The sequence below is a fragment of the Pristiophorus japonicus genome, chromosome 1, assembly GCF_044704955.1.
Source record: "Pristiophorus japonicus isolate sPriJap1 chromosome 1, sPriJap1.hap1, whole genome shotgun sequence".
Lineage (NCBI taxonomy): Eukaryota > Metazoa > Chordata > Chondrichthyes > Pristiophoridae > Pristiophorus > Pristiophorus japonicus.
In genome coordinates, this window is record NC_091977.1 from 474,908,740 (window position 1) to 474,921,003 (window position 12,264).

At 44.0% G+C, this 12,264-nt stretch overlaps 1 protein-coding gene across 2 annotated transcripts in view; it reads right to left on the reverse strand.

The window, feature by feature from the left end:
* cables1 (Cdk5 and Abl enzyme substrate 1) overlaps nucleotides 1-12,264 on the reverse strand; it is a 242,271-nt gene that overhangs the window by 108,919 nt on the left and 121,088 nt on the right. For both annotated transcript variants that reach the window (XM_070876480.1, XM_070876471.1), the window contains one exon: nucleotides 420-525. In XM_070876480.1, coding sequence (XP_070732581.1) covers nucleotides 420-525 — 106 coding nt within the window. The remainder of the gene's footprint in view (nucleotides 1-419; nucleotides 526-12,264) is intronic.

Consider the following 12,264-nt stretch of genomic DNA (forward strand, 5'->3'; position numbering starts at 1 on the left):
GGAGCAGACATCTGGCAGAAATCATCCCAGAATCCACCTCCAGAAGCATCAGCATGCTCAGTTTAAGGCAGAAACCTGCCAGAAACAGCGAGTAAATGAGGAACCAAAATGGACGACTGATTGTAGAATTTATGGTCCAGTGAGTGTATTATCCCTTCAGTTTTCCTCCAGCCACTCAAAAACAAGTCACCCACATACATTGTTAGCACTGATACTTCTGAGCCCGCTGAAGGAACAGAACATTTTGTAATAGATACTCTGAGTTTTTCACCAACTTCAAACACAAATTTAGTGAATACGTTTCTCACCAGAAAAGTACCCAGTCATTGTTAAAAGTTGGAACCAGAAACACAGACAAAAACACATGTGGATCTGTAAGTGCTCACTGCAACCCTTGCAGGTTGCCCCGTGATACCCACCTTTCCAGCAGCACCCAGCTCTACTCCTTCAAGACCCATCACCATCTCCTTGGCACCGACTCCACCAGAAGGGTGCCTCTGCCTCCCACTCTCTATTTTCATATCCCTGAAAACATAGAATCACGAAAATTCACTCAGAGTAGGGAGTCAAAGCTGACAAAGTGCAATGTGACTTTCTCTCTCCCTTTCTGCAGACCTACAGTACACAGATTGCGCATTAACACCGACTAGCAGATTTGCATTTATAGCAAAGGGATTCATAGTTGGATGGGTCTATTGCTTTTCAGTTATCACATATATTGCTTTAAACTTCTTTCCTTCCCCTGCTCTCCAGAGGATGCTGGCCCATGCAGAGATATGGTTCCCCAGCCCCCCAGCAACCATCCCTTACTTCAGCCGAGTGGCCTTGCTCCATATTTTGGCCTTGCTTCATAATTTGGCCCTGGTTTTAATAAGAGGGGAATGGGTACGGTGCACGCTAGCCCCAAAGAGGACGGAGAATCTGGGGGCATGGGGGCCTGGCCAATTTGTCGGCAGGAGCCCGTAGCTGGGGAACTAGGTAAGTGTCAGGGTGGGTGGGGGCTCTAGCTATGATCGGGGGCTGGGGGGGATGGTGCAATGGAGGCCCAAAGCCCACAAGGAAACCTAAAATTAAATGTTATCACCGCTTCATTGCCTGGGCCTCTTCTGGCCCACGATCCACTTCCTGGCAGATCTGGCCTGATGGGAATGCCGTCACTGTTCTATCGCTCAGGCCTCCAACTAAAATTGCAGATCGAGTGCTGATGACATCAGCATATTTAAAAAAGGACCTCACATCCTTCCTGCAGGTTTCCCGCTCACTTGGGACGTCGGGACACAGCGGGATCGGAGGGGGAAGTGACTGTCCTTATTTTAGACTCCCCCCACCCCCGGCCGACCAGACGGGGATAACGGCAAGTTAAAATCGGGCCCAGAGTCTAAGTAATGAGTGTGAGCAGGCTATTTGAACTTGGAGGGGCTTCTCAGACAAACCTGATCTCACCCAGAGTCCAACCGTCCATACACACACACACACTTTCCACTAAGAGTTAATGGATAACAGGAGCAGAATTACTGGGTAATTTTTCCCAAAGCCAGGAGTGGAGAAGCCAATTGCAGCGCAGCGACTTCTGCCAGACCTGAGATTGGCTAACTCAGCACAGACTGGAACAAGTCATTTTCCTTTCGCAACTTTACAGCTACTGAAAAATCGCAGAAACTAGTGAGAATAGAGTTAAGGATCTCCCAAGACATGGAAAACAATTTGGAAACAAGGTCCAGTAAGGTTGGCTGCAATTTCTCAAAAACTGGTAATTTTTCTGAAACGGACACACTGTAAAGAAAGCCTTTAGTTGGCGAATCTGCGCATACTGTTATGGTAGTAAAATATCATCAAAAAATAGAATGGTAGAACATTGTTAATATTGCTCTCTCATGCGTTGTCTGCCACTCTTGCCGTGCTCTGGAAAATGATCATTTCTAAAATACTGGCAATGACATTAATATTTGAACAAATAAGTATGTTAGTAATCCGAATTATTCAATAAATACTGCTGCCCACATTGCCAAACGCCTGGTTCACAATACTTGAGCTTATAATTTCACAAAATATCAATGATAAATATTGCAGGATGGAACATTACGGATTTTACTGTTACTAGTGTCACTGTGCGATAGTAAAACTGATAATAAAACAAGAGAAGCTGATATGCACACTGCTGAGTGCAGATCTAAACTGCACAACATGCATTTATATAGCACCTTTAAAGTAGTAAAACGTCCCAAGGCGCTTCACAGGAATGATTATCAAACAAAATTTGACACCGAGCCACATAAAAAGATATTAGGTGAGGTGACTAAAAGCTTGGTCAAAGAGGTAGGTTTTAAGGAGGGTCTTAAAGGCAGAGAGAGGCAGAGACGCAGAGAGTTTTAGGGAGGGAATTCCAGAGCTTAGGTCCCAGATTTCATCATGTGTGTTGCTGAATAAGCTGATGTCAGGTGGGGTCGTGGCAGGTGCCTCTGGACCCCTGGGCTAGGGAGGAGAACAATTCTCGCTCCTGATTGGTACGTGCCTGTCAGGTAAGTACAAGTTCGGGCTTGGCTGTGATGGCCACCATCTTTGAATAGCCTGCCAACACTCACATATGAAGAATGGCTACTTAGACCAAGATGACAGGGGCATATCATGGGAAATATGACATGCTTATAGTGGGCGTGTTCGTGTGGACGCTATACGTAATGGTAGGTAGAACGTGGCAGCGCCATACTGCATTTTGAAGAATGGAATGAGATGCTCATCATATTAAGCATGTAATACAAAGTAATGCTGAAGGCCACGGAGAATAATTTAAACTGGATATGTGACAAAGGTGTGTAATCTGAGCAAAAGGCAAAAGCCAAACTGATGCACATATTTGACCAAGGACCCTAACGCTGGCCATGGGCATCAGGAGAGAGAGGAGCAGGGCCCATCAGTCAGAAACAAGCCATTACCAGGTAGAGCATCTCAGCAAGATCCAGAGGAGAGACAACTCACAAATTTAACTCCTTAACCAAACAACCATTTCAAACAACCCAAACACCGAATGAATGTCACTTACACAGAGGAAAATGGAACATTCTCTTCAACTACTAAACGAGGTGAAAACTAGTGAATAAGCACAGCTGTTTCTACCCGAAATAAACGGAGCATTAAGATACTGTGACCGGCAGCATTGAAATTGACGTTTATGCAAATAGGTAATGGTTTTTGCTTTTTGGCCGATATAAGCAACTGCCCCTGTTATAGTGGATGTTTTAAGACGTAGAAACTGCAATATATTCCATAATCTAAGAGCCCTCTCTTCTAATCTCGCCCATTGCACTTCTAGTACTTGTCCACAGAAATAGATTCTCCATATATTGATCTGATGCAATACAATTAATATTAAGCAGTTCAAACACTCATTTGCTTATTGATTTAGTTCCAAGAGAAGCTGACCTTTCCTACAGCCATCTTCACAATCAGTTTTCCGAATGGTTTTTGGATAAAACCCCATTTACTAAACAAAAGGTGGTCACGTCCTAAGTCTTCACCTCCATGGCTCAGTTTGTATGGCGAATGCCCATTATAGAACTTAGATTTACACCAGGAGGATGCTGGGTTTGATCCAAATAATTGATTTAAATAAAAACAAATCTGGAATAAAAAGCTAGCATCAGTAATGGTGACCATGAAACTACCGGATTATCGTTTAAAAACCCATCTGATTCACTAATGTCCTTCAGGGAAGGAAATCCGCCGTCCTTATCCGGTCTGGCCTATATGTGACTCCAGACCCACAGCAATGTGGTTGACTCTTAACTGCCCTCTGAGAATGGCCTAGCAAGCCACCCAGTTGCATAAGGCGGCTCACCACACTTTCTCAAGGACAGAGATGGGCAATAAATGCTGGCCTTGCCAGCGACGCCCACATCCCATTTTGAAAAAGATCCTGGAATTGGGCTGGGTTAGCTGAGCTTAGTTGGTGGGATGCCTAAATTAGCAGCAGTGCTCCTAGGGCTAAGAGGAGAAGAATCAGCCAGGGTTCCTACTCCTCACTGCTAGTCAGTGATCCTGCTGGAAAGCACATGTGTGGAAGCCAGTTGAGAACAGGATCAGGCTCAGACGTGATGCTCCCATGGCCTAATGGCCTGCCGGCACTCACTGCTCAGACTCATGTATAAAGAATTACCGCTGGGGTGAGAGCAGACAGGGCTTATAGAACTTATGCCAGCATGAATGAGCATCCTCAGGAAAAGAAAAAACTGATAAGGGAAATAAGAAAATGAAAAAATGTGGAGCCAGGGCAACCTGAACACAGAAACAGGTAAGGGGACAAAGAGCCACCATGTTAAATATTCTCAGCTGAGATCAGTAAAATGTTTGATAACTGCTTGTAAGCCTTCAGAACCACAGCATTACTTTTAGCCAATGGCCCTAAAGGTATATGGGTGAACTCTATCTTTTTACAAAAAGTCAAAGGGATGTCTGTTTTTCTTGCAGGTAACAGTCTGTTACGGGAATAGAAAGGAAATGATAGGACTTGTATTTACATAACGCCTTTTACAACCTCGGAACATCCTAAAGTGCTTTACAGCCAATGAAATACTTTTTGAAGTGTCGTCACTTTTGTAATGTAGGAAACGCGGTAGCCAATTTGTATTGAGTAAGGTTCCACTAATAGCAATGAGATAAATGATTAGATAATCTGTTTTGGTGGTGTCAGTTGAACGATAAATATTGGCCAAGACACCGGGGGAGAACTGCTCTGCTCTTCTTCAAATATTGCCGTGGGATCTTTTATATCCACTTGAGAGTGCAGATGAGTCCTCGATTTAACTTTACAACTGAAAGACAGCATCCCCAACAGTGCAGAACTCCCTCAGTACGGCACTGATGTGTCCACCTGGTTTATGTGCTCAAGTCTCTGGAGTGGGACTTGAACCCACGACCTTCTTACTCAGATGCGAGAGTGCTACCACTGTGCAATCTGACACAAATTACTTTAATTGGAAAATGAGCGTTTCAAAGCCGTGCATTCTTGCAATTTTGTTGCCAGTTAGTTAACTGCACCCATTCAGTTTACATTAAATGAGGAAACTAAACCCCCTCCCCTGCATTGAAGGTCAGTGGCTGTATACTCTAGTAGCACACAGAATACTCTGTTATTGCACACCCCTGCAGCCTGCGTCCCAGTACTCTAGAAGGGCTAATATTTCCTGACTTTCAGTCACAGCAACAGAGACAACAACACTGTGTTTGTGCTGATTCTCAAGTGTAGAAAGGAGAGGTTACACGAGTGAGATCCAGGAATTGTATGAAATACAATTACCAGAGAAATGATGTACAAGGGCTGTTCATTAATTTCCTATTGTTTAGTCTACACTGAAACCTGTGGAGCAGGATAGCAGACACTCAACGTGCCTGCTGTAATCTTACGGGATATCCGCCACAGCCTTAATAGATCTGACATTGTTATGCTGTGCTTCATAACCACGATGTGCACAGAGTATTATAATGTTGTAGTGCTCACACATAAGAACTGTTTGCTCTGGCTGACATGGGGACCTGTTGTTTCAGAAATAAAATGTACAAGATGATTTATGATGATGGACATTACAGAAACGAATATCAATGATCTAATTAGTGCAGGTTATTAAAGTGTTCACTGTATTGAGTGGTGTATATAAGTCCCACTGCAATGTACACTCGCTTATCTTTGTTTTAAGTATCTGGGAGTAGAGTTTCTGGTAAGGTTTCCCGATCTACCGCTGTAACTGTCACTATGGAGAAGCAAGAACTGGGCTAGGAAAATATTAATCTCGCATTGTTGCTTCACTCTCAGGGAAATAAATTGGTGCCACTTTAATTCAACTTGCTTTTCAAAGTTCACTTTTGATAAAGTGAAATAGGTTATCAGTAATTTACTGGATTGGTATCCCATGATATTTGAGGCATGGCAGAAGACAATGGTGGGGATTGTGCAATGGGCCATAGCAGGTGCATATGTGTACACCAGGGGAGCAAACATTCACTGGTGCAATACGGTTATGTGGGCCACCTGCGCATTAATGGAATGATCCCCCTTTCTGTTCATGAAGGCCATAGGATTATGGTAGGGGGCCCAGAGAGTCACATACACACCATGTAATTTGGTGAAATGTGACACATGGGAAAAGTGCAGTGCCTTCTGGTGTTGCCGGCAGCATCCCATAGGGAAAGTAACTGAAGAGTTTGCGCTGGCAAGCACAACATCTGTGTACATCGGTACACTGCAGGTTGACTGTAAAAGATGTGATAAGCCTAGGACTGCCACCATGGTGAGGTAAAACTCCTCAGACATTTGCACCCAGGTCTATAGTAACAGTTGGTTGGGTTAGGGCACATAAAAGCTGTTTGTCTCCGGTGTAAACGGTCCCATCTTTGATCCCTCCTCAGTTCCTATTCCATAACAAGCAGAGAATTAAATGTTGAGTCCTGCAAGCACAGTCAGAGATGAAAAAGGCCAGTGACATTCTGGATGAGTGAGTGAGTTCTGATGGACAGAAATGTCTGGTGACATTCCACAATTTGACAACATTAGGTTAATAAATGTTGACCAAACATGTTACTCTGTAGAGACTAGAATAAACTATTTTCCCTATTTGTAGATCGTATTCAAAGGCGCCAATAAAGGACCTGATATTATCCAGTCCATGTAGGTTGGGTTGTAGTAAATATTCTTCGTAATAAAGTCCTAGTGATATAGAAATTAACATACTTTCAAATATCTGTATAATATAAGAATATGATGCCAGTAAGCTACAAAGAATTGAAACTATTTAAAGAAGTCAATAAGAAGTGTCTTCTAGTTAAGTGAAAACTGCCTCCAGCGCTGACATTTTACCACAAGAAACATGCTGGACTGGAAGAACTTCATTTTTTCAGCCACTAACAGAACTTGCCACACATCCAACCTGCTGAAGTGGGCAGGCCTAAAGCGGTGGAGGGTGTAAAACAAAAGAAAACAAACACACTTTAATTCTGAAATAAAACCAGAACATGTAAATCCTACATGCCAGCCATCATTGTTTGAAGCTGATAGAAGACATTTTGTTCCAAGTGTCAACTTTTCAGCATTTCACGAGAAAGGTCAGCTTTGGGATTGGAGGCTGACCACCAATCAGACTAGTCGCAGGGCTGGCTGGGAAGCTGTCAGAACTAAATGGATCAGACATTTATTTCAAATGGGTTAAAATTAAAATAGGTGGCAGAGGAATGTCATATGCAGCATTTGAAATAGAAGGCAGGTGGATCAACATTTAAGAGAAGAAAAGGCAGATGCTATGTTTGGGTGTGACTCTTCCATCAAATCTCACTTCTAAGGTTTTGCTTCAATGATATTGACTCTCCTTTATCTCTCTCGAAGCTACTTAAAACTAAATTTTTTTAAAAAATGAATAAAATCAACCTACTCTCATTCCAGGTAAACCTCTGCCAGCCCTGGGCTGCCATTAGTCCAAGAGTTGAATCGAACAAAGAGACTTGGATATCAGGTTAAACGTAAGAGATTTTGGACAGAGAGCAGGAGAAACCTTGTTACACAAAGGGTGTGAGGCTCTGGAATGTATTGCCAGAGTTAGTGATTGAAGCAGTGACCATGCCAACATTTAAGAATCGATTAGATAGGTAGTTAAAGGAAAAGGGAATACAGAGATTTGGGAACCAGGTGGGCCATGGGATTAGGACTATTGCTCATGTGGAGGATAAACACATGGCTGGCTGGGCCAAACGGTCTGTTCCTGTGCTGGAATTTCTATGTAATTCTGTGTAAGATGCGACAGTGATTCAGTTTTGCATTGTGATTGTAAGATTCACTGCTAGCTAGGATTATTATAGACGCATATTGTAGAAGGTTTCAGTTCCCGAATTAACATGATGTATCTGGATTTATATTCTCACTGAAAGGAACTGTATCCTATAAAATTGTACTGAAGGCCCTACAATTACTTTGTAAATATTTTAAATAACTGTAACCTAATGATAATAAATGTTTGGCTTAAAGGACAGAATTAAAGTAGATTCCAAAATGACAGCACACCAAATAAAGTGTCAAAAATCAAAGTTTATGGGGGAGAGGCAATGCCCACAGACTGATAATGTTATTCTTTCACCACTCACACATGCTGCAAACGGCACTTTTGTGTACTCTAGTAACCGCCCCCCCCCCCCCCCACACCTCTGCTGCAACTTAAGTGATTGATTGTCGGGTATACCTACAGCTTACACAAGTGAACTCTAGTTAACTCTGCTTCTCAAGCCAACTTATCCTGAAATTGTTAGATATATTTGAAACATCTTCATACATCATTCATGGCTGTTTTTGAACTATTTTTGTATGAGCTAGTTTTCTAGGTTGGTGTGTTTGGGAAAGACACAGCAGGAGCATTGGAACAGTTGGCCTGCCCAAGGGGCTTAGCAGCTTTGAAAGTGGATAATTCCCCAGGCCAGGATGAAATATATTCCAGGCTGTTAAGAGAAGCAAAACAGGAAATAGCAAAGGCTCTGACCATCATTGTCCAATCCTCTCTGGCTACAGGTGTGGTGCCAGAGAACTGGAGGACTGCTAATGTTGTACCTTTGTTTAAAAAGGGAGAAAGGGATAGACCGAGTATTTACAGGCCAGTCAGCCTAACCTCATGGTGGGAAAATTATTGGAAAAAATCCTGAGGGACAGGATAAATCTTCATTTGGAAAGATAAGGATAAATCAAGGACAGTCAGCATGGATTTGTTAAGGGAAGGTCATGTCTGATTAACTTGATTGAATTTTTCGAGGAGGTAACCAGGAGGGTTGATGAGGGCAGTGCATATGATGTGGTGTAAATGGATTTTAGCAAAGCTTTTGATAAGGTCCCACATGGCAGACTGGTCACAAAAGTAAAAGCCCATGGGATCCAGGGCAAAGTGGCAATTGGATCCAAAATTGGCTGAGAGACAGGAAGCAAAGGGTAATGGTTGATGGGTGTTTTTGTGACTGGAAGGCTGTATCCAGTGGGGGTCCACAGGGCTCAGTGCTGGTCCCCTTGCTTTTTGTATTATACATCAATGAGTTGGACTTGAATGTTAGAGGTATGATTAAGAAGTTTGCAGATGACACTAAAATCGGCTGTGTGGTTGATAATGAAGAAGAAAGTTGCGGACTGCAGGAAGATATCAATGTACTGGTCACGTGGGCAGAACAGTGGCAAATGGAATTCAATCCGGATAATGTGAGATAATGCATTTGGGAGGTCTAACAAGGCAAGGGAATACACATTAAATGGTACGACACTGAAAAGTGTAGAGGAACAAAGGGACCTTGGAGTGCAGGTCCACAGATTCCTAAAGATAGCAGGCCAGGTAGTTAAAGTGGTTAAGAAGGCATATGAAATACTTGCCTTTATTGGTCGAGGCATGGAATACAAGAGCAAGGAGGTTATGCTTGAACTGTATAAAACACTGGTTAGGCCACAGCTGGAGTAGTGTGTGCAATTCTGCTCACCACATTACAGGAAATATGTGAATGCACTGGAAATGGTGCAGAGGAGATTTACAAGAATGTTGCCTGGACTGGAGAATTTTGGCTATGAAGAAAGACTGGAGATGCTGGGTCAGTTTTGTTTGGAATAGAGGAGGCTGAGGGGAGACCTGATTGAGGTGTATAAAATTATGAGGGGCCTGGATACAGTGGATAGGAAGGACGTGTTTCTCTTGGCAGAGGGGTCAACAATCAGGGGACATCGAGTTAAAGTAATTGAAGGAAGGTTTAGAGGAGATATGAGAGGAAATTTCTTCACCCAGAAGGTAGTGGGGGTCTGGAACTCGCTGCCTGAAAGAGTGGCAGAGGCAGAAACCCTCATCACATTTAAAAAAATACTTGGATGTGCACTTAAAGTACCGTAACCTACAGAGCTACGGACCAAGAGCTGGAAAATGGGATTAGGCTGGGTAGCTATTGGTCAGCCGGCGCGGACACGATGGGCCGAAATGGCCTCCTTCCATGCTGTAAATTTCTATATTTCTATGTTTCTATGTTACCTTTTCCTGCTTGTTGGGCTACATTTTATTTGGTGTAAAGTTAAATATAAGCATCATAGGCAGTCCCTCGGAATCGAGGAAGACTTGCTTCCACAAAGGCCTTTGACACTGTCAACCGCGAGGGTCTATGGAGCGTCCTCCTCCCTTTCAGATGCCCCCAAAAGTACGTCACCATCCTCCGCCTGCTCCACGACGACATGCAGGCCGTGATCCTTACCAACGGATCCATCACAGACCCAATTCATGTCCAGACCGGGGTCAAGCAGGGCTCTTCTCAATCTTCCTCGCTGCCATGTCCACCTCACAGTTGATAAGCTCCCCGCTGGAGTGGAACTAAACTACAGAACCAGTGCGAAGCTGTTCAACCTTCGCCGTCTCCAGGCCAGGTCGAAGACCACTCCAACCTCTGTCGTCGAGCTACAGTACGCGGACGACGCCTGCATCTGTGCACACACAGAGGTTGAACTCCAGGACATAGTCAACGTATTTACTGAGGCTTATGAAAGCATGGGCCTTACGCTAAACATTAGTAAGACAAAGGTCCTCCACCAGCCTGTCCTCGCCGCACAGCACTGCCTCCCAGACATCAAGATCCACGGCGTGGCCTTGGACAACGTTGACCACTTCCCCTATCTCGGGAGCCTCCTATCAACAAGTGCAGGTATTGACGACAAGATCCGACACCGTCTCCAGTGCGCCAGTGCAGCCTTCGGCCGCCTGAAGAAAAGAGTGTTTGAAGACCAGTCCCTCAAAACTGTCACCAAGCTCATGGCCTACAGGGCCGTAATAGTACAGGTCCTCATGTATGGCTCAGAGACATGGACCATGGACAGTAGACACCTTAAGTCGTTGGAGAAATGCCACCAGCGATGTCTCCGCAAGATCCTGCAAATCCCCTGGGAGGACAGACGCACAAACATTAGCGTCCTCGTCCAGGCCAACATCCCCAGCATTGAAGCACTGGCCACATTTAATTAGCTCCGCTGGGTAGGCCACATAGTTCACATGCTAGACACGAGATTCCCAAAGCAAGCGCTCTACTCGGAACTCGTCCACGGCAAAACAAAATCAGTTTTCTGTCTCCAAAAAGGCTAAATTTAAATGCCTTTTTCAAAAAAGACACTGACATAGATTCAATTTGAAATGTATTATCAACTGGTACAGTGACCCTTCAATATTGGTGAAATTGTGCTGAGTGATATTAGCGTATAAACTTGGATATGATATTCCACTGTCTGCCATTTTAATGTTAAAAAACAGAGAAGTTTTATAGAAAAGGATGAAAGTACACCAATAATCACCAGCGTGATTCCACCGCACAAGTCACTGGAGTGTCAGGGGTCACAGTTACTTCCTGCAACTCAAGTATTTCTGAAGTGTTATGTTATTTCCCAACAGGTGCTGCCTTACTGCTATTAACCCTGTGCTGCTCCAATATGCCGGTTTCTTATTCTGGAGGTTTAACATTGCTACATCTTAACCAATCTCCTGGGACATCGAACGGGGAGTCACGATTAAGGAAAGTCTTAAGGTGAAGTGGAATTGGAAGGTTGGGGAATAATTGGAGCAGAGTGCGCAGACGTAACTCAGTCCCCGTTTTATATTTACAATATTGTAAATTCCTGTGTCTAAATGGAAACTGCCAATGCAAACTTGTCACGCCAGAATTCTGTCCCCCACCAGGGGTGCTTCAGTGCCTCCACTGGTGGCAGGGAGTAATTATAGCGTGCTAAGTTTTACATTGGCAGTTTCCACTCGCTCATAGGAATTTATCATAGGACAATTGACAGGAAGTGCATGAAGTTTGTAAAATGCATAAAGATAAAGAGATAGAGAGAGAGAGATAGAGAGACAGAGAGATAAGATAGATAGATAGATAGGCTAAGATAGATAAGTTAAGATAGATGAGATAGATCTCCAACTTTGATTTCCCCTCCAGAATTGCTGTGTCCTTTCCTATTAGCCATGTTAGTCCGTTCTGCATTGTTCTCCTTCAGCAGTGAACCTCTGAAGTCCTCTTTCAGGAATTTAAGTCAATCTTGTGTCTCTTAGCAATCTCAACCATTAATGTACCCCCCCCGGTTCTTCTTCTCCTCCCCCCCCGTTGTTCTTCTTCCCCCCCCACCCCCCCGCCGTTCCTCTTCTCCACCTCTCTCTCTCCTCTCCCCCATCCCTTGCTCTCTTCTCCCCCATCCCTCGCTCTCTTCTCCCCCATCCCTTGCTCTCTTCTCCCCGGTGCTGCAGT